General features: G+C 37.0%; 1 protein-coding gene across 4 annotated transcripts in view; it reads left to right on the forward strand.

The window, feature by feature from the left end:
• RFTN1 (raftlin, lipid raft linker 1) overlaps window positions 1-19,925 on the forward strand; it is a 94,765-nt gene that overhangs the window by 36,106 nt on the left and 38,734 nt on the right. For all 4 annotated transcript variants that reach the window (XM_021538144.3, XM_077787256.1, XM_077787257.1 and 1 more), the window contains exons 3-4: window positions 3,599-3,785; window positions 14,089-14,197. In XM_021538144.3, the coding sequence (XP_021393819.2) occupies window positions 3,599-3,785; window positions 14,089-14,197 (296 nt within the window). The remainder of the gene's footprint in view (window positions 1-3,598; window positions 3,786-14,088; window positions 14,198-19,925) is intronic.

Consider the following 19,925-nt stretch of genomic DNA (forward strand, 5'->3'; position numbering starts at 1 on the left):
ATTTCCACCTTCAGCCTTAACCAAACTGAAGATTGTGGCTTCTTTTATTTACAAGTTCCTTACACACTCATCTAGATGATAAACAAAGGCATCTTTTGAGGTCACATTGAGAAATACAACAATAAATGTGCAAATATGTACCAGAACCTAAAACTTAGAGCCAATTGCAGTTCAAGAGCAAAAAAAAGAGGCCGATAAAAGAAGTCGGCATTATCTTTTGTTAAAATGAGGGCTTATAAGCACTGGTGTTATACAAGCTTTTATTTGGTTTTTCGTTTGCTCTTTTACCTTATACAGGTTCCTATTGTACACAGTTTTGGTCTTCCTTTTGCTTCCAAAGTGATATAGTTAGAATGCTCTTTAACAACTAAACCAAGCATTTTAATATATTTTACTGGAAACTGGGTAAGGCTTTTTGAAAATGTTAGCATTTTTCTAAGGTAAAGTAAGGAAAGATTAAATTGACAACTGATTTAATAAACTAGATGTTTCCAAGTAGGCCAAACTTACAGGTATGCACTGTAGAGGAATCAGCTGAAGAAATAATTGAAATTTTATAATTTAAGATTGAAAACTGTTGAAGAATGAATACAACTCTGTAGCAAAATATGATGTTCTTTTTTAACCTACATTTAAAGAGACCTGTGAGATTGTTTGCCTAACTTAATGCCCATAAAGATACTAGAAAAATTGAGTTATAAAATATCCAGAGGATGATGTGTAGGAGGGATTTCTGGGGAGGAATCTGTACAACTCAAACCAGTTGGAGAGTAACAAGAATGTAGAGCACAGATCTGTAGGTCCAGGAAACTCAGAGACCTTGTAGGTATCAGTTGTGAAACAGAAACTGTCTTTCTGTTGTGAAGGATATCTAATCTGAAGAGAAATCTAGCTGTAATTTTTCTGGTCAGAGTCTGTTAAAAGTTCATAATTTTCATTAACTATTGCAGCAATGACTGCTGAGTATGTTTATTACAGTTTGCAAATCTGAGAAGTGCTGTTCGTAGTATGAAAGTCAGAATGGCCCTTGAAAACTGAGAGGAAAAATCCTAAAATTCATGAAGACCAGGAAAATTGACCACTGTTAGTTATGGAGAGAAGAATTTCCTTTGATTTTTTTTCCCCCAATGCTGTAAACTGACATAGGATGTAATAAGTATTAGTTTTCCATTCTACAGAGCAGTGGTGAGGCTTGTGCTGGATCACTGTGGTCAAAATTAGGTACTATACTTGAAGTAAAATGTTGAAGAGAATCGGGAAAGGACATCAAAAGTTACTTAGAAATACAGAAGACGTGAGAACAGGAACATTGAAAGGACTGAGTTTATACAGTATAAAGAAAGTAAGATTAAGGCATGACTGGTGTTAGGAGTTATAAAATCCTGTTGCAGAAAAGAAATACTCTAGTGGGGAAGTAGAATTCATGAATTTAAGAGAGGGAAATTTAGGCCACATGGTAGGAAAGAGTTTTGAGCAGGAAGAATAGAGAAGTGCTGAAAAATGTCTTAGGGGGCTTGTGGAATTTCCATTACTAAAGGTTTTTAAAAATAGATGAGAAAAACGGAGAAACAACTAAACTAGAACGGATCCTGCCTCTAGGTAGTAGGATGAACTAGCTGGATGATCCCACCCATCTCTATTTTCTATTACGTTTCTTTTTTTAATCAAGTTACGTCCCAAGGCTTCAATTACATGCATTTCCGCACTTTTTCCTCATGTTTAGCTTTTAGGAGGAAGCAGTCAGTCTCCCATGTTAATGACTAGACTTTTTACTAATCTTACTCAGGCTATCCTCAGAAGAATCCTGATGCTACATACATACGCCAGGCGAGCATCAGTTTTCATAGGGGATGGCTAAAAATTGGAGCACTCTGACTGGAATTAACAGTACTAAGTAGTGTTTAGTCATTCCATTGTGTCCAAGGAAACCCCTTATTCAGAAATTAATTAGTTGCAGTGTAGTCAAAAATACTTGGAGTCTCTGAGCACAAGAGGGAAAATGGAGTTCTAAAATCTGGGTTTTCTGTATTTTTTATCCCCAGTAGGCTCCAGTAAGTAACTGTTTGGTTTATTATTTATTATGCATTATTCATTGTACCAGCTCTTTTTATGACTGAAGTGATTTGTATGCTGTTGTAGAAGGTAGAGTCCTATTGTCTGTCAATGTGCATGTTGCTTGGATCTCATTTTATTTGTAAAAATAATAAAAAATTCTCCATATTAAACTCCTGGTCAAAAAGTTCCATTATTCCCTTCTGGAATGTGGTCTTATATGAGGAAAAAAACATACCAAGCACATCTATTCTATTATTATTTAAATTATTCCTTGGTATTATTTGGTTTGAATATTTATTAGTTTTTTGATAACTCCTTAAATTATTCATAAAGGGTAGCCATATGGTTTGATGGAAAAAGCAGTACAATGAAACCTTATTTTGCACTGCCGGCTTATTCAAACAAACTATTCTCCAATGATTTTTTTTTTTTTTTTTTTTTTAGCAAAGGCTTGCAAGGTACTGGGAACCTTTGTTGTGTTTCTCTCAGTATCCTCTCCCTCTTAGTTTCAATGGGAGGGAAAAACATCCAGCATCTCACCACCCTGTATGGCCTGCCATGGTTTAGATGACATAATAAATATCCTCCAAACGAGATGGAAGTGGAAAGACAAAGGTCAGGAAGCAGAAATGTCATTTCTTATAAAATACAAAAAGTGTATGAGGAATTACTGGTGTAGAGAAGAAGAGAATAAAAAATTGTTTGAGGTGATTTATGAGATTTCCTTTTGAATCCCACAAGACTCCAAAGAAATAAGGGCACTTGCTATACAGACTGAAATATCCATGTGTATGTCAAGTGTCTTGACAGGAGTCAGCAACAAATACTTGACAGAAAAGCATAAAACCTTGCAATAAGCAGATTAGGGAAGGATTATTTTCATATGCTATGTCTCATCCTCATCTCTAATATGTATAGGTTTGCTTAAACCCTGAGGTATAATATTTAGTGTTTATTCTGAAAGGTTTCTCATTGCTATAGGTATGCACCACTCAACATTCCTATTATCAATACACCTACAAAATTCTCTTCAGACATTTTGGCAGATACTTGGTCTCATTGGCATCTTGTATCAGTGATCTCTTAATCTGATTTTGTGGAGATGGATGGTTCTTTTTATAGCTTTTGAATTTGACATGTTCTGCCTTCATTGACTCTTTTTTCTCTTGTTTTGTGTTTTTGACTCATGGCTCACTCTTCTTTACTTGCATTACTATGACAACTGCCAAAACCTAGAATATCTTTTGACCAACTGCTTTGTTTTTATTAAATTCTTCGACTTATCTCTGCCAGACTGTGTAGTGGATTTGGCATTTTAATGTTTCTGCTTTCTTGTTTAATTGCATGAGTCTCTTGTGTAATACAAGTCTTCGCCAAGACAGCCTGCTTAAAATATGAAATACACAATGGGTTTCAGGAAAGGTCAGTTTTGGTGTTACTATTGTAGATCAGTGTGAAGCTTACTTGACTTTGAAGAGCCTGGATTTTAAAATACATGATAGTCCAGTGTCGGATTATTGACCAATTTCTTTTTTTTTTCCAGCTGAGCTGCCAGGATCATCCGCAATCAAGCTCTCCTCCTTGTATGATCTTCCAGCTCAGCTGGAAGAATTGTACCAGCAGGGCTTTGTCTTGGCTGCTGTCCACCCTTTTGTGCAACCAACTGATGAAAAAGAGAAAACTCCCCAGGAACAAATCTTCAGGGCTGTGCTTATCAAGAAAACAGAAAGGTAAAGCACTTCCAGTGAACTGGGATAAAAATAGACAATGTGATTTCCTGCTGAGTTTTGACCTACATCAGGAAATTATAGCAGAGTTTACTGTGCAAGACTTGATATTTTTTTTTTGTGGGCTTGAATAGGCTTAACATGTTCTTCATGTTTACAATTTGTCTGCAGTTTGGCAGGCGACTTGGAGAATAACAAGTTGAAATATGCTCTGTATTTTGGGATGTGTTGTCATGAGAGGCAAACAAACAAGCCCTATGTATGACAGTTTGTGAGGATGGTCTTGTTGGTACCCTTTAAAAATTTTTTAGATTAAATTATGACAGGAGAATTGTTTGCTTAGAAAAGGCGTATTTTGTGTTTAGATGTTTACATTTAATGCAATTAATTTGAGAACTGTAGTACTAATGCATACTTCTTAAATTTATGTGTAGACTTTAGACCCTTCTTTTCTCTAAACAATAGAAGATTTAGTCAGTGCAAACTCCATAAATAAAATGCTTTCCTGCTTTGTTCACTTATTAAAATGTATTAAGAATATTTTACATAATCAAAGTGTGAAGATGCATAAAGAAATGGGAATTCTGTTCTTTTATTGTTTATTGTGATTTCTAAAAGAAATAAATCAATAGGATGTGCTGTAAAATAGCCCAGAAGAAAGTTCAAATGTGGATATTTGTAAACATACGATTTTTGGTTAATGATTTAAAACCTAATTTACTATAATCTGACCACCCCCAATTCTGCAGCTACCTGTATTGTTGCAGCCATTCTCTACAGTTTCCTACATCAGCTTCATTCCCCAGTTCAGCCCTTCTTACCATGACCTATTCTGAAGGCTGGCAGGTAATTAAACCTCCATCTACTAATCCTAGTCCCTCTTTGTGCTGATGCTTGAAGGAAAGGATGTAGCTGGTTTATACTTCTGTTTAAAAAGCAAACTGTTCAATTTGCTTCAGCCTGGTAGCCGGCTGATAGAAGTTATGGACAGAGTTGAAATTCAGCCTCTGACCTAAGGAAAAAGTTCTGCATTTTGTTAGCAAGTGTATGTAGGCATTAGGTGTCGCAGGCAATTTGAGCTTCTAAAATAACTCTTAATTCTCCTTGACTTGATTTTAGTTTTATTAATACAGAACTTCATGCTGGGTTTCCTGATGTTATTGTTTAAATGGCTTCCAGTTTTATGGTTAAAGCGTAGAATGTTTGTCTCAACAGTGGACTTGTTGAGTGATGGTAGGCTGAGATTTTGTGCTTTTGGGGCCTTGTGTTCCCTGCCTACACAATACCTTGCTACAAGCAATGAAAGTGTTTACATGCATGAGTTTGTAACGTTAAGTAAGTGCTTAAGGACTTCAGTTGGTTAGGGGTCTTGAGGGTTCAACATCTTCCAGGTTTGAACTCTGAAGGCCTGTCAGGGAAGAGCAGCTTTCTTCTCAGCGGACTGATGTGGTCCTCAAGCCAGAGCGCTCAGTGTCGCTGCTCTCACACTGTGTCCAGTGGTTCACATCTGTGCAAAGTGATTGTGGAAGAGTACAAAATCTTAATTGCCTGTTCACTCACTTGGGTGCCAGTGTCACACGCTTTAGACAGCTGTAAATTACTCTACAAAACTGAAGACAGTAGAGAGTCTTGAACCAATTATATTTCCTTTTACATTCACAGCCCATTTCTCTGCATTCTCTTATCTGTCAATTTTGACTGCCTAGGGAAGCGGAAGAGACATGGTGAAGCAGGAAAAAAACAAGTACCAGGAAAGGAAATGACATCAGTTTGATGTTTCATATAGCTTAAACGTTGCTGAGTTTGGCTGAGAGTAGGGAAGCAGCTTCTCCCATAGTGTGTGGGTGCAACAAATATTTGTATTGCCAAGTGTGACTAAGAGAGTGGGTGTTGCACAGATTTTAGATAACTATGGCCTGCATAGAGACCACCTGTATCTGAACTGCAAGTTTATATCATTCCACAAACAGCGGGGGACTAAAAATATGTAACAGTATGAAGAAAAAAGACATACTATTAATTTTTTAATTAACCTTTCTCATTACACTGCTGCTGATGATTAAATTATATTTTTCCCCTGAGGACTGTCAGGTGTCTTGTCATCTCAAGGCGCTCTGTATATAACAGTTAAATCTTGGGTAGAAGTTAGGTCTGCTTAAGATAAGATCAGATGAGTATTTATTTCGCTAGTATGATTTTAGGTGTAAAAGTAGTCCAGCCACAGTAGCAGGGTCACTAGTAACGTCATTTATGCTGTGGAGTGCCAATCCTTCCCTTTGGTGGTATGGTGCTCATGGGGAGCCAAGAGACATAAAAAACTGTACCTTGGTGTGGGGTCCATCCTTGGGCTTCCTGGGCACTCCCAGGTGCAGAGCACCCGAGGCTGCAGCTCTTTTCTCACTGCAGGTATTTCATCACAGGTGGCCCCAACATGCTGCACTTCATCTGTCCATTGTCTGGCAGATACCGAGTGTGTTTTGCTCCTTCCTTTTTTTGTACTCTGAGCGGAACAGAAATGAAATTATTGCTTTAGTGCCTACAGTAATGCCAATTCCATCTATACAGAGACAGAACTGAATGCTTGAATTAGTCTTTAGTCAGTGTTGCACCTTTCCATGTCAGTTTTAGGGTTTAAAAGTAAAACTGTTGATTTGTGCTTTGAGGACTTAGTTTTATAGCTCTGCCTCCCCAAAGGTATGAAGGGGCTATGTCAGCTGCAGGAAATGCTGGGTATCAGAAGCACCATGCTGCTGCTGTCAGTGAGATTTGCAGTGCCTAAATTTGTTCAACAATAAAATGGAAAAGGTAATGCTGAGGCATGTTATGCATTAGAATTCATGGAAATTACCTGTTAGTGTTATTTTTATCCTATTTTGCCATTGTCCTGTAGTTTCAAAATATTGCTAGTGAATTTGCAATGGCATTGTACATTAAGGTGACTTTTAAAGTCACTTTGATAGCTTTCTGTTTAATCTGGTATCTCTGGCTTTGTTATCTTGGCTATGTAATCATTTGTGGTAAATATGGAAATAGGAGTCATTCCTGCTGTAGGACATTTGAAGAAACACATCCCTATCATATATGGAAGCTGTACATGTTGAAAACCAAGGATTATCCACCAAAAGTGTTAGGGAAAATATGGAATTAAGGGACAGATTTTTAAAAAAAACAACAATGCAATTGTTTGCAGTGCAAAAGGCATCACGTTCAATTAAAGTAAGTGAAATAAATGTAGGAGTGTTTAACTCTTTAGAGGCACTGGGCAGGAAGGGTAGTCTACCAAGCTGCTAAAAAACTGTGCCATCGCTCTCATTAAATTTAATATAATAAATTTAAATATTTCTGTAGCATCTAATGGCATGGTATACACTGAGCAGTTGATTGGAAAGTGGTTTGAAAGTCACATAGAATAGAGTCGGATAAAAGAAAATAACTTCAACACTCATGAATACTTTCTTTCCCCTTCTAAATTTCAGTGGACTTAACTAAAAAGCAGTTATCTGTCCTATTGTGTGTGCAGAGTTCTGAGATATGTGAGTTTCTCGAGGAAGAAATCTTGAAGAATCTTGTATCAGTTATGCGAAGAAAACTCTTTGAGCCCAGGTTTTTGGAGATTTTTTTTTTCTGAATTTGGGGAAGGCCCAGGACCGTAGGTGTAGCCTGCTGTTCACACTCATGCTTGAAAAGAGTAGATTCACACTGATTTGCACTTAGAATCTCAGGAAAGGGAAGAAAAGCTGGTACCTGAAAAACATGAATGTGTGACAGTGGGTCTTTGCTGATGGAAGGAACAGGGGAAGAAGGTCCATGTATTTGGGAGGTTCTGGCTAATCAAGCTTAGGAGAGCAACACTTTTTTACATTTCCCCAAGGAGTAGAAATCAGTAGTTCTTTGTGTCTGCAGTAACCTTTTTCTCCTTGGCCTTTTACTTCCATACACACTGCTCTTTTTCTTTAACAATCTCTGTTCAGGTGTCCTGGGTGCATTCTTGTTCTGGACAGCTTGTGGCTGTTGCAGGTTATCTGTTTCCTGCAGAGAAGTTGCTGAGTCAGCCCCTGAACAAAATTACAACAAAACCACAGCACAAAGCAGCTTTAAGTTGTTCCCAGCAACCTGTAGTGTGATACCCCTGTCTGGTATCTTAAAGTTTCAAAATTCAGTGTCAGTTAAGATGTTTTGATATCCCTTTCCAAGTACTCAGCTCTGGAAAGCAACCTCCATTCTCTTTTACCAGGAAAGGTACAGGGTCTGGGCTCATAAGCTGTCTGCTTATAATAGTTTTGACATGTTTGCAGATGCTTCATTTGATACCATGATAGAGAAGCAGGGGATATAAATGATATTCCAAAGAATTTCTCTCCATTGTTTGAACTGTGTCTTAGGATGTACCATCTACAGGTTTTGCCTTCAGTCAGTAAAGCAACCAACAGGGAAATATTGCTCTGCAGAAATAGACTAAGTAGTTTAATTTAATCTTAATTTTTTTAGAGTTTCTAAATGTTCTAAATTTCTGTTCTGACCTCAAACAGCTTTGCAGGTGTTCTTCCTTTCTGCAAAATAATGAGGTGTCAGGTGTTGTAGAGATTCTCTTGATAAGATGATTCTAATTCTATTTCTGTAATTCCTGTGTCTGTTAGTCCTTACAAATTCAAACTATCATCAGCTGGGTAACAAGAACTCTATCTACAAAGGAAAATGACAGACTGAGTTCAAAAGTTTAATAGTAAACAAAGATTTTTACAGTTTCCTGATTTTGCTGGTATTTCACTTTGGTAAAAGTAAGTACTTTGCATCAATAGATTTTTATTTTGAATATAAATGTGTATGTATGTGTGTGTCTGTTTGGTTTTCATGCAGGATTTAAGCTTGAAGATGGGAAATATTTGACTTTACCTTCATGAGCATTAGGAATCCAATAGGTTTATGTGGAAATGTAGTGTGTGTTGTTGCTCTCAGCAGGCTGATTCAACTTAATGAAAAGATAATATCTATTCCATGCCCAAGAGTCAACAGATATCTTCCTTTAGCTCAAAGGACAATGGTTTGAGTTTTGAAGGCTTGTTATCTGTTACAAGTTCAAAGAAATACATATTTCCTCACAATAACTTTTAACCCAGAGTAAATGCCCTTTCATCTGTATCTGAAAATTATAAACACTGCACATTAAAGATGCCTGTGTATCAATACATGCCCAAAACTTTCACAAGAAACTTTATATACCATCATTAGAAAAAGTTTATAAATTTTGCTACCAAATAAGTGATAAGATTTCCTATAGTAAAGAAAATCTTTAGGTAATAACATTAAGACAGTGTCACATGGGTTAGACTTGAGGCTCTTAGGATGCAATATACCTGCTTTTATTTTTTATAAAAAATGGTGTGGTTTTTGGCTGGGCATCACAAAACCTATGGATTTTAGTTGTTGCATTCTTGGTTTTCAGATACTCTAGTTTTGCTGGAAATTTAACCTGAAATTGTAGAGATACCAGCTGCTCATGTTAATCACTTTGGTGTGGTTTTATTGTTTTTGTAACGTAGACCAGTTTGTTATGAATGTATGGTTCTGTTTGAATGGTAAAGCTATTACTGTGTAGTGGAAAATCTCAAAACTGTGCTTACATTCTTAGCATCATCTTAATGAAATAGTAATTTTAGAATGTCTGTGCAGTTTACAAGTGTGTTTTGGCTTGCTGAGCTCATGGGCATAGGGAACTTCAGGAAGATTAGGACCAAATGTTGGCTTCCTCAGTTCCTTCTTGTATCTGAAAAGGATTGGAAATCCAGTTTGTAAGGGACACCAAGTTGTCAACTTTAATAGTTACTGTGTAAGTTACTGGTTCTCCGCAGCTGGTTATGGTTTTTCTACCATGAAATGGTGCTTAACAGCAAACAGCTGTGCAGGAAATGACAACCTAGTGAAACAACCATTGTAACATATTTTTGGCCAGTGAACTTCCAATTATAAGTTAAAATCTTATTTATTCAGTGTTTAGTGGCACTAGAAGCCCTGTTTAGGTTTCAGGATGACACTTTTGGAAGTCTGTGGTCCTGAGCCCTTTCCATATTGGTAAAATTTGAGGGTACCCTCTACCCCCACCCCACGAGACCTGTGAATGCTGTCCCTCTGCTCACCATCAGGTAGACTGAAATTCCATCTCAGCTCTTTGCCATCCTATGATTAAGATTGTCCATGGTGAGCACTGAGGGTACTTACAGTGGCAGAAGAACCCTTCTTCAGGAAAATTGTTAATGATAAACAAACAATATATAACAAAAAAGCAAATGAAAGCCTAGGGTGTGTAAGTTGCAGTGAAATTTTCTGGCAATCTCCATGGCCAACCAAGTGGTTGTCCTCTCCTGGGGTAGGAGGTGGGAGACTGCCCTTCCTCACTGCAGGGAAAGTGCAAGTGTTGTTCACACTGTTCCCTCTCCGGTATCCCAAAATGTGTTACAGTGAGTACAGGGTATTGTAGTGAGTCTGGATGGAGCACCTTCTCCCGTTCACCCTGGCTTCCAAGAAGGGTACAGCATTAGTGTATCCATATCCAGGTGTGCTTCTTTCAGGGCTGGACCTTTTTTAATTTACCCAGTGATTTTTTTCATCAGAGGAATAAAGGTAATACAAAACACCCAAATGTTTGCAGGAGTGAAGGGAGGAAGATTTAATTTTCCGGCTTAGGAGGAGGAAAAAGAAGAACATGAATGTGCATCCAGAAGAAAAGGGAAATCTTTAGAACTGCTGGAGCTTACGTATTTTTTTGACTAAACCGGTCTCAGCATTTCTCTTTCTCTTCTGCTTTTTGTTGAGATATAATTTATGATGGGAAAGTGAAAATCAACTTTACATAAAACCATTGCTTTAATTTTAAAATATTTTATATGTTGGACTCCTAGTAACACCCTGTGCTATAAAACTGCTATAAGATTCCTGGGTATGGATTATTGGGTTATTTCTCACAATTGTCATCAGTCCTTTTTCAGAAGAGAGCAGAGGAATGCAAGTGCACAGAACTGTGCTTTTTGGACGTTTTCTGTTGCTTCTGGGATCTTGATAGATGTACATTTATTGAGGGTCCTATTTCATAGTTTCTAGTGAAAGTGGTCCTAAAAGTAGTCCCATTAAATTAATAAAATGAAAACTATATTAATTTCTGTTAATACAGAATTTGCCTGTACCTATAATTATCTACTTCTCTATGCCTGTACTAATAATAGTCAAAGAGTTTAATGAGAGATTTTTATGATATTTATGACATACTTTGTGATACATGTATGAAATGCATTGTTTATTGCATAGAGACTGGAAACAATTCCTTGCCCACCTAGCTTTGCTCAGAATACTATTTTTTGTGGTCTGTGACATCCACAGGTATTTATTATTTTCACATGAAAAGCTATGGCACTTGTTCTGTTTGTTTGCTTTTCACAGAACAACAGGCTTTTAAAGTTTTCCTAAAAAGATTAAAACTATCAGTATAAACAAAGACTTGCTTTTAACATATATAGACATAATTTACTTGAAAGCATGAAAAAATACTTCTTGGAAATAAAGAGTCCTTCTATTTGAAGATTTCAGCTAAGGATTTTATGTAGGATCTGTTAAGTGTGTTCTCTAAAATAATCATAACAGAGTGCAATCATATTTGATGTCATTTCTTTCATAAGCCCTAGTGCAGAAGTAGCCCCCAAACTGTTACAGAGGGAATTAATTTTCTCCAATTAAATATTTCCAAGCAGCAAGTGTATTTTAAAACAAGTACTTCTTAAAGGAGTTAAATGGGACATTTTAAAGCAGCTGCAGCAATAATCACTATAGTTTTATGGATATAATCTGTATCTCAGATAACTCTTACTCCTTTCAAAGAGGTTGGAAGAAGGTCCTCAAAAAATTGCACAAAATCAGAGAGTGTGGTTCAAGGCCAGCCTCTCTCTTCCTTATACCTGTCTATATACTTTACCAATATAGGTTGAAAAGGATTTATTTCTTCAGGTAGCCAGGGCATTTTCATGTGGGTCACAGTTATGAACGGCCAAAGTTATAAACAGCCTTTTCCAAATGGGTGGGCACATCAAATAGCATGGCACACATTTCATTTCCTGAATTGGATATCTTGACTGAATTTGAGCTGTAGCATTTTACAGTCTCTGGGAGGGGAGTGGCTTCCTCAGCTGGGCTGGAAGGAAGCTTCTGCCCAAGAAGTGCAGTAGTGGAGATGTTTGTTCCTTGCATTTGTAGAGTTTTGCAGTAGTCCCCTTAAAATGGGATTGGTTGTCTAAAAAGAGCTTGGTTCCTTGCTGCCTGTTGCTGGTACTACACTTCTGATTAATTATACAATAGCCAAAGCAATGGAGAGTTGTATTTGCTCCACTTGATGTTATATGGACTTGACTTTGCAATATCAAGTGGCAGTTTTGAGAGTTTATTGATTGCTTAAGCATTAGAGAGCCCTAGTTCATATTATTTCTGTCTAGAACATGGCTAGATAACATCAGGGCTACTTTTCCTGTTAGTCATATTCAGATAAAAAAAAAAGTAGGTCTGGTTTGTAAGTACACTAGCAGGGAGGCTTTCTGAAGTTTATGTTCTCGAGTTTGTCTGTGGCAGAAAATCTGCACAGGATGGATTTTCTTATCTAGGACTTTAGAAGAGCAAAAATGGTTGTCTGCAGTACATGTGTTGTCCCTCTCAAAGTGATTTTTTATTTTCTTGACAGGGTTGTTCTTGGTACTTAAATTAATTTATGTGTGCCTGTTCCAGAGGAGTAGTTCTGGAATACTGTTAGTCCCCCAATAATAACCTGTGTAAATTTTATAAAGATATTTGGAGAATTTTCATGAACACTAACTTTTTTTTTAACAAATTTTAACACTTTTAAAATTTTTTTGTCTAGAATAAAGTAGAGAATGGAACCACAGGTTGTAAGAAGAACCTAGAAAAGAGGGAAAAAAACAAATAGGGAAAGGTCTTTAGTGTTACCAAACAATGCAGAGTCTGCTACCAACTGTTCAGGTATAAGTGAGATAAGAGAAATGAAGTGATAGTGTAGCCTGTGTGAAAGTGGGAGGATCACATATAGCAAATGTCTGCAGTATTGCCTAGGAAACACTGCCAGTTTGCAGGCAGCAGCCCACGCATCGCCTGGCTCCAGGGAGCTGTAAGTGTCTCGGGAAAGCCCCTGGGACCATCTGTAGCTGAAGCTATGTGTCACACAGTCCCAGTCCCCAGAACAGGCCTTTTGTACAGGCTTGCTTTTGCAAGCATGGAAAACCTGCCAAGCCCCTGTTTTGCTGCTTCCTCAATACTCCCAGTTCAAACTTCTCTACCTTTCTTCCTGTCCTCTAGGTACCCTGGCATCAAACAACTGCTGGCCAGGATTAGTTCTTCACTTAGAACCAGATATTTTGATTCAGTAGGAAGTGTTAGATAGCTGCTTTGTTACTAATCCCAAGAATGACAGGCTAGCTTTAATTTTTAATGTTTTTCCATGTGTTCTTCTGAAAAACTGAGAAAGCAAGCGATTGTCTAGGCATCCTCTATTGATCAGGTGTATCAGTTTCCTTTCATGGGAGTCTGGAGGAGATGAAAACTGCCTTCAGTAGCACTGCCTGCAGACTGTTTCTGGAGATCATTCCTTGTAACTTCCAGATAGTCCCTTGGCATATTTTGACCAATACCTTATTTCCACAGTGCTCATTTGTTCAGCAAATGCATATGGCAGATGCCGTTTGCTTTGAAGTATTTTAGGAGTTAGTCTCTTCTGAAAGAGAAGGGGACTATAGGCACAACTTTACAGTTCTCAAAAACAAAACATAAGGTAAGACTGAAGGTTTAAGTATTTTGATTAGCACCTGATTTTAGATGTTGTCTTGGAAGAGAAGGGGTTTCTTTTAATTGCTGTCTGAAATGCATCGTATATCACACTGCCCTGTGGGGTGCAGAACACCTGTCTCAGACCACTGCATTGGAACCTTCCTTTAGTATATCCTGAGTTATATTACCTGTGCATCTCCTTGCTGTTGGTCCTAGATGCCAGGCTGCCAAAGTGTTTCTTGGACAGAAAAAGAAAGGTGAGAGTCCCTGAAGGATCTCACCACCTGCAGTTACTGGTGTGATCTGCTCCCCTAGCATGGGGGTCAGATTCTGTAGCTGCTATTGTCAGAACTGTATTGAGCTCAGTGCGGGGAATGTATTGGAACCAAAGTTTTGTTTGAAGTTTTGCTCTCCAGGAGAAATACTTATAAATGGGATATTTGGATATCCAGTTATAACAACAGAAATTGATCCTTCTTTTCTGTCTCTTTAGGTCTTCAAAAGGTGACATCAATAGTGAAGGATATGTCTTGGAGGTAGAATGCTGCTCCTCTTTAAACCACCTTTCAGAGAAAAAGGAGATCCCTGATTTTATTAAGAAAGTGAGTAAAAGGAAAAGAGGGGAGGAACCCCCAAAACACAGTACACTTTTATTTGCACTATAATTACTGTTTCTAGTTCTGTCAGCTTGGCAGTGGGTGTTTGTATCACTTGGACCAGCTGAAATACTGCAATAGAATTTGGTGTTTTGTAATTTTAAGTATCTGAACAGCAGTTACACTTCTTGAGAGAAACAAGTTTGGTCCTGTTATTATTAAAAAATTATTTATAGTGTTACAGGAGAATGACCTCCCACAGATGATATCAATGTAGAAGATGGTCATGCAATGCACACCATTTTATGTTAAAACAATATATATAGTTTCTGTTCTAGTGTTCCGATATCCTATTGGAGAGTGCTTTACCTAAAAGGCCTTTTACTCCCAGATTATTTAAGTTCTGTTTCAATATCACATGGTGTTTGATAGAGTTGGTACTGGTAACCTAAATGCTTTTGTGAACCAGAAGAATGTTGCTTTCAATTAAATATTAAATATATAGTAGGGAAATTGAAACGAACACTGCAATTGTTTATCTATTGCCTTTTAAAATTGCTTTTGACACTGTAATATTCTGCCAGGCTGGAAATTAGCAGGTTATGTCCATTTTAGTGAAAACAGATTCACATTGTGCTTGTTTTAAATTCTGCAGAATCTGTTGTGTCCTGTTACATGTTATATAAACTAGCATTGAGTAGTGTATTTATTTAGCCACCGGGTGTGAGTAGGCATGCTCCCCTACCTTTAGGCCATTTGCAGTGATAATAGTTAAGAAAATTTTTATAATAAACTACAGCATAGGCTTTTTGAGCTTGATGGGGACTCAGCTTGACAGACTACACTGATCTTCAGTCTTTAATTTTTACTATGAATTGTAAGAACTGGATTAAAAATAATGCAGCTGTAACTATCTGATACTGAAATATATATAGATTTTGGTATCAGAACAAACTGAAGTTTTTTGAACACATAATAAAATTCAAAAATACAAGCCCAAATTTGTTTCAGGTCGAACTGTGTTATTACACGACTATTCCGAATATTCTGACATTATCTTGGATTGTTTCAATATATTCACACTTAGGAAAAACTGGTATAGTTATTGTGTACCAGTTTCAACATGTTTGATTTTGTTCTTCAGTTCTTTGACTCAGAGTAGAAATGTAGGCATAACTGTCACAACTGGTAGCAAAATTGTGCATCATTGAAACAGAAAATATCTTTGCCTTTGTATCTTCAGAAAGAGTATGGATGACATGAAAACAAAATGACAATCCAGGAGTCATCTTATTTCCATAAATATCCAATTCTGAGACTCTTTAGAATGCTTTTCTAGACATGGAAATTTTTCTGTTGATAGAAGCCATTTGATTATGGGGTTATGAAGATCCCTTTTTGAAAGATAATAATTTAAATTTTAATAGCTAGAATGTATATTTACTGTTGCTCTGTAGGTTGAGTATGTCGCTCATCCTCAGATGTTATTTGATGTAGAGAAATTTGAAGTTCTTTGAAGCTGTTGCTGTCAAGTGCTTGCTGTGTCACTGCATCTGATTATACACATTGTGAAAGTCTCAACACTTTTATGTAAATCTAACTTGGGGAACAAGACTTGTTTGGGAGTAGGAATTAATTGTCATATTAACTAATTTGTCTGAGCAACAAAAATGTCCATTGCTTTTAAGGGCATATAAACCAGATGTTTACAAACAAGATAAAATGGAAAAATAAAGGATGTTCTTCAAACAAAGTAGTAACAAAAAGCTGTTAGAGAAGGCAATTCCTTTCTTTAAAAAATGAACAGCCTTATAATTCTTCTCAAACTGTAGAATACAATTGAAGTTAATAGAATGTTTTAATTGAATAGGGAAATCCTTTATGTTTTCATAAGCTTTATAGAGCAGAGCCTTTTACCACAGTTTTAGCATCTTAGTGTATTGCAATTTACTGTATTTAAAAAATCACAAACCAAATAGAATAGCCGTATTTCAAAACAGAATAAGAAGTCAAAATTTTCTCCCTGAGCTTACTAAAAAATTCCTATACAACAAGAAAATTAATTTTATTGCTTTTATTGTGCACTGCTGAGTAAGTATGACTTACCTTGAGTTTAAACAAGGATGCAGTTTTAATAACTTTCCTGGATTGACTTTTTGTTGCATTGAAATTGTACAGAATATTGAATATTAACTGCTTCCTTCTGCAAACACAATACAATTTTGCAATAGGTAATATGTGCTTGTCTTCTATAACTCTATATAAATGTATTACAAGGAGGTTCTTTCACCCGGAGAATGCTTCTTGCTCACCAAAACAAAGTGCCTGAGTACAATGTTGACTATAAAACATTTAGGAAATGCCAAAGAAGACTCTCTGGTCAAACCTTTGTTCTGTTGCCGAGATCTTTCTGTGCTGCTGGACTTTGTCCCAGTTCTCCACTCTCTCCACTGCTTTTCTTCCATGGTTTTTGGCTGTGGCAAGACAGGGAATATTTAAATATTGGGGATGTGATGTTGCATAAAATACGCTCTTCCTATACTCTAAAATCATGTCAACATCACCGCACTGTGCTTGTTCTTTGATACCATATGGATCTAGCGTGACTTAACCTGTCCTAAAGAGCTCGAACAGTCCCATAGTGTCTTTGATACATAATTTGTGGGCAGTAACTAAACTGTTGTGAGTATATTGTACTGCTGTGTTGTTATTAACAGTGTCTTTCGCTCTCAGGCTAAACAGAGATTAAAGATTTGCTCAACTGCTTTTTAATAAGCAAAGCTAACTTTTGAACTTTGATCACTGGGTCTCAGATCAGTCTGATATTGTTGAAAGTAGAGATGTTACTTCTAAGATACCATATTTTGTAATACTTAGACCTACGTCTCATGTCAAATAGGGTAGCCTTTAATTACTTCCTTAGTTGCTTTTTGTTTCTGTGTATTCTGTTATAATTTCTTCATCTGAGATTGCTCTCTGGAGTTTATAGAGACAAGTAAGGGAAGGAGGAGCTAGGCTGACATCCCAAGTAAAGATTTATTTTGGACACACAATCATACATGAATGCCAAATACATTTCTCATGACCTGTGTTTTTTCTGTATCAATCTGGTACATGTCTAGAATCTACAATCTGGTACATGTCTAGAACTGTAATAGGCAGAAGGTTTTACTCTTATGTTCACATTTTTGCCATGTTGGTGACAGGTTAAGAAATAGAGGATTCCTTCTGTACCATGTCTCCGCAGTTTTGGCTTTTTAAAATTTAGGGAGCACATTTTTGGATCCTTGGTTATCTCCTTAATAATGGACCATCAGACGGAATTAATATACGGATCTTTTTTTCACTGTAACATCATTGCAGGATTCACATTTCTTTTCCCTGTGGAACTAGGAAGCATGATAAGCACAGAAGAGCATGGTTTGAAAATGATGCAGCTGAACTGAAATCCAAATGCGGGCATCCTTCTTTTGTGTTTTTGGCTAGACATGGATCTCTCCCTGCTGGTCTGTTCTTATTGCTTCAGAAATTAGTCTAATTTCTTCCTTGTACACTAAGGCAGTACAGATGAGTGAATAATGGGTTCTGCATTTTCAGAAGTGGACTGGTTCCATTGTAACAGGACTGCCATTGTGAAACACCTTTGTAATGCTTATTGTGCCATGAAATCTGCTGGATGAGACAGTGTGTGTCAAATCTGCTCATTGCTGTTCCTTCTCTTGTATCTTGGTCAACTTCAGTGAGTACAAATCATTACCATCAGTGGCTCCAAAGCTGGCAGTAACATGTCAGTCCCTTAACTGATCCTCACACCAACTTCTGTAGTCCAAAGAACCCCACAAATAATCTTGACTCCTGCAGATACAGTGACTTTGCAACAAGTTTCTTGACATTTATTTTATTGCCTATAATAGCATTGCTGGGCCATGGAAGCGATGGTACCTCTCAGATGTAAGTAAATGGGACCCCAGGGGGATCTGCCAAGAGAATACATTGCAAGGATGCTGCCACCCATGTACTTGATCTAGAGTTGGCCTCTGAAAGAGTGACCCCCAGTTCTCTGGTACAAAGGCAAGTTGAGCAGAGAAAGAAAGGCTGTGCAATACTAACAACAGAACTCTCATCCTGCGTTGCTGAAAGGATCTACTGTATTTGAGCCCTCTTTAGAGTTCAATGGCAAAGTAAATGTTACCAGGAATAAGCTGGCATGAGGTATGCCATGAAAATGTTTCAAGTGTTAGTTTATGCTCTGGAAATTAATATGCATTGCTAAACTGTAGTTGAACTCAGTGTGCTTCTGAAGGGGGAGACATTTCTTGCAGCAGTTTGATCCCCCTGCTATTATCTGCCCTCTGCTCATTGGAAGGAGCCTGGGGCAGGAGATTGGCTTAATGGTTGGATAAGAAACTGCTACACCCCCTGAAAAACTATAGGTCACTCTTACTGCATGTTTCTCTACTTTGGTGATTTAATTAAAATACAGAGATCCTTCTTTTCTGCTCTCTTGATTTTTTTCCCTTCCATTGATCTACAGCTGTTTTGGAGTTTTCAGAATTACTGCTGTCTTAGTTCATACACGTTGTTTTCTGAGGAGTCATCAGTGTTACGGTTCTAATTGGTGAATAGTTTTTGTTAGTGCTGCTCTTAGGAGACAGGTTAATTCTCCAGCTTCTTTTAAGTTGCAAGATAGAAGCAGGCTTGAAGTATTTAGGTGAACTTTGGTGTCTCCTCTAAAATAAAAGCTAAATACCTATAGAAATTCTTAAGAGCTTTTAAAATCTTTTCCATAAATGTTTCTAGTCAAGGGAGTGATTCACTTTTTTTTCTACATATTTACTCACATCTGAATGAAAAATTTGTTTTGTGTGATCAAAACAAGGGGCTTCACATATCCATATTTTACATTAAAGTAAAATGAAATTATTCTGAACTCTTAGCTTCTGAGTTTTTAAACTCTCTTCAGGGTCTAATTAGGAAATGACAAGAGGATGTGGAAGATGAGAAACATACCAATGTCTCCCTAATAATATGTATTTATATTCTTTTTTTTTAGTTAACAGCATGACAAGGAAATGAGAAGACAAAAGTCTGCAATTTCCTAGAAAATAATGACTGTGAACATTATTGATATTATAATTTTTTTACTGATAATAAGAAGAATAATAATGAAAATGCTGGGGTTCATATAGCTGTTTCAGAATTTGTCATATTCTTGTATCTTTCATTACTTATTCTTCATCTTTTAATTTTTACATTGAGATTTATTTTTTAGAAGGAACAAAGAGATGCAGCTTATGGGTTCTCAGGAACACTAGTGTGTTGGTAGATTCCTTGACTCAGATGCTGCAGTCTTGCAGGGATCTCTTCTGTGAAGTCCATGTTTGCTTTATTGGTACCAGGGGTCCTTGGATGGTTATTGTAATCCTAAGCATTATTCTTTATTTTACATATGTTTTAGCTGCTCTGTTGAGAAGTTTCCTGCAGGTACAGTCAGAGCAGGTGGCAGTAAAAGAGAAGATTGAGTCTTTAATACTGCTCAGAGGTTTGTCCTTCAAATAAATAAGCAGTTCAGAGTTATCTCTGTGGCTAAAAAATGACCCTTCTAGAGTCTTGTTTATTACCTAGGATTATTTACCTAGATGTGATTTCAATCTCTTCTAAAATAATTTTTGTCCTTAAAACAAACCCAAAAAATCCCACCACGAAACCTTTACTCTCCAGGGTATTTGCAAGA

This window comes from Lonchura striata, chromosome 1, assembly GCF_046129695.1.
Source record: "Lonchura striata isolate bLonStr1 chromosome 1, bLonStr1.mat, whole genome shotgun sequence".
NCBI classification, from domain to species: Eukaryota; Metazoa; Chordata; class Aves; order Passeriformes; family Estrildidae; genus Lonchura; species Lonchura striata.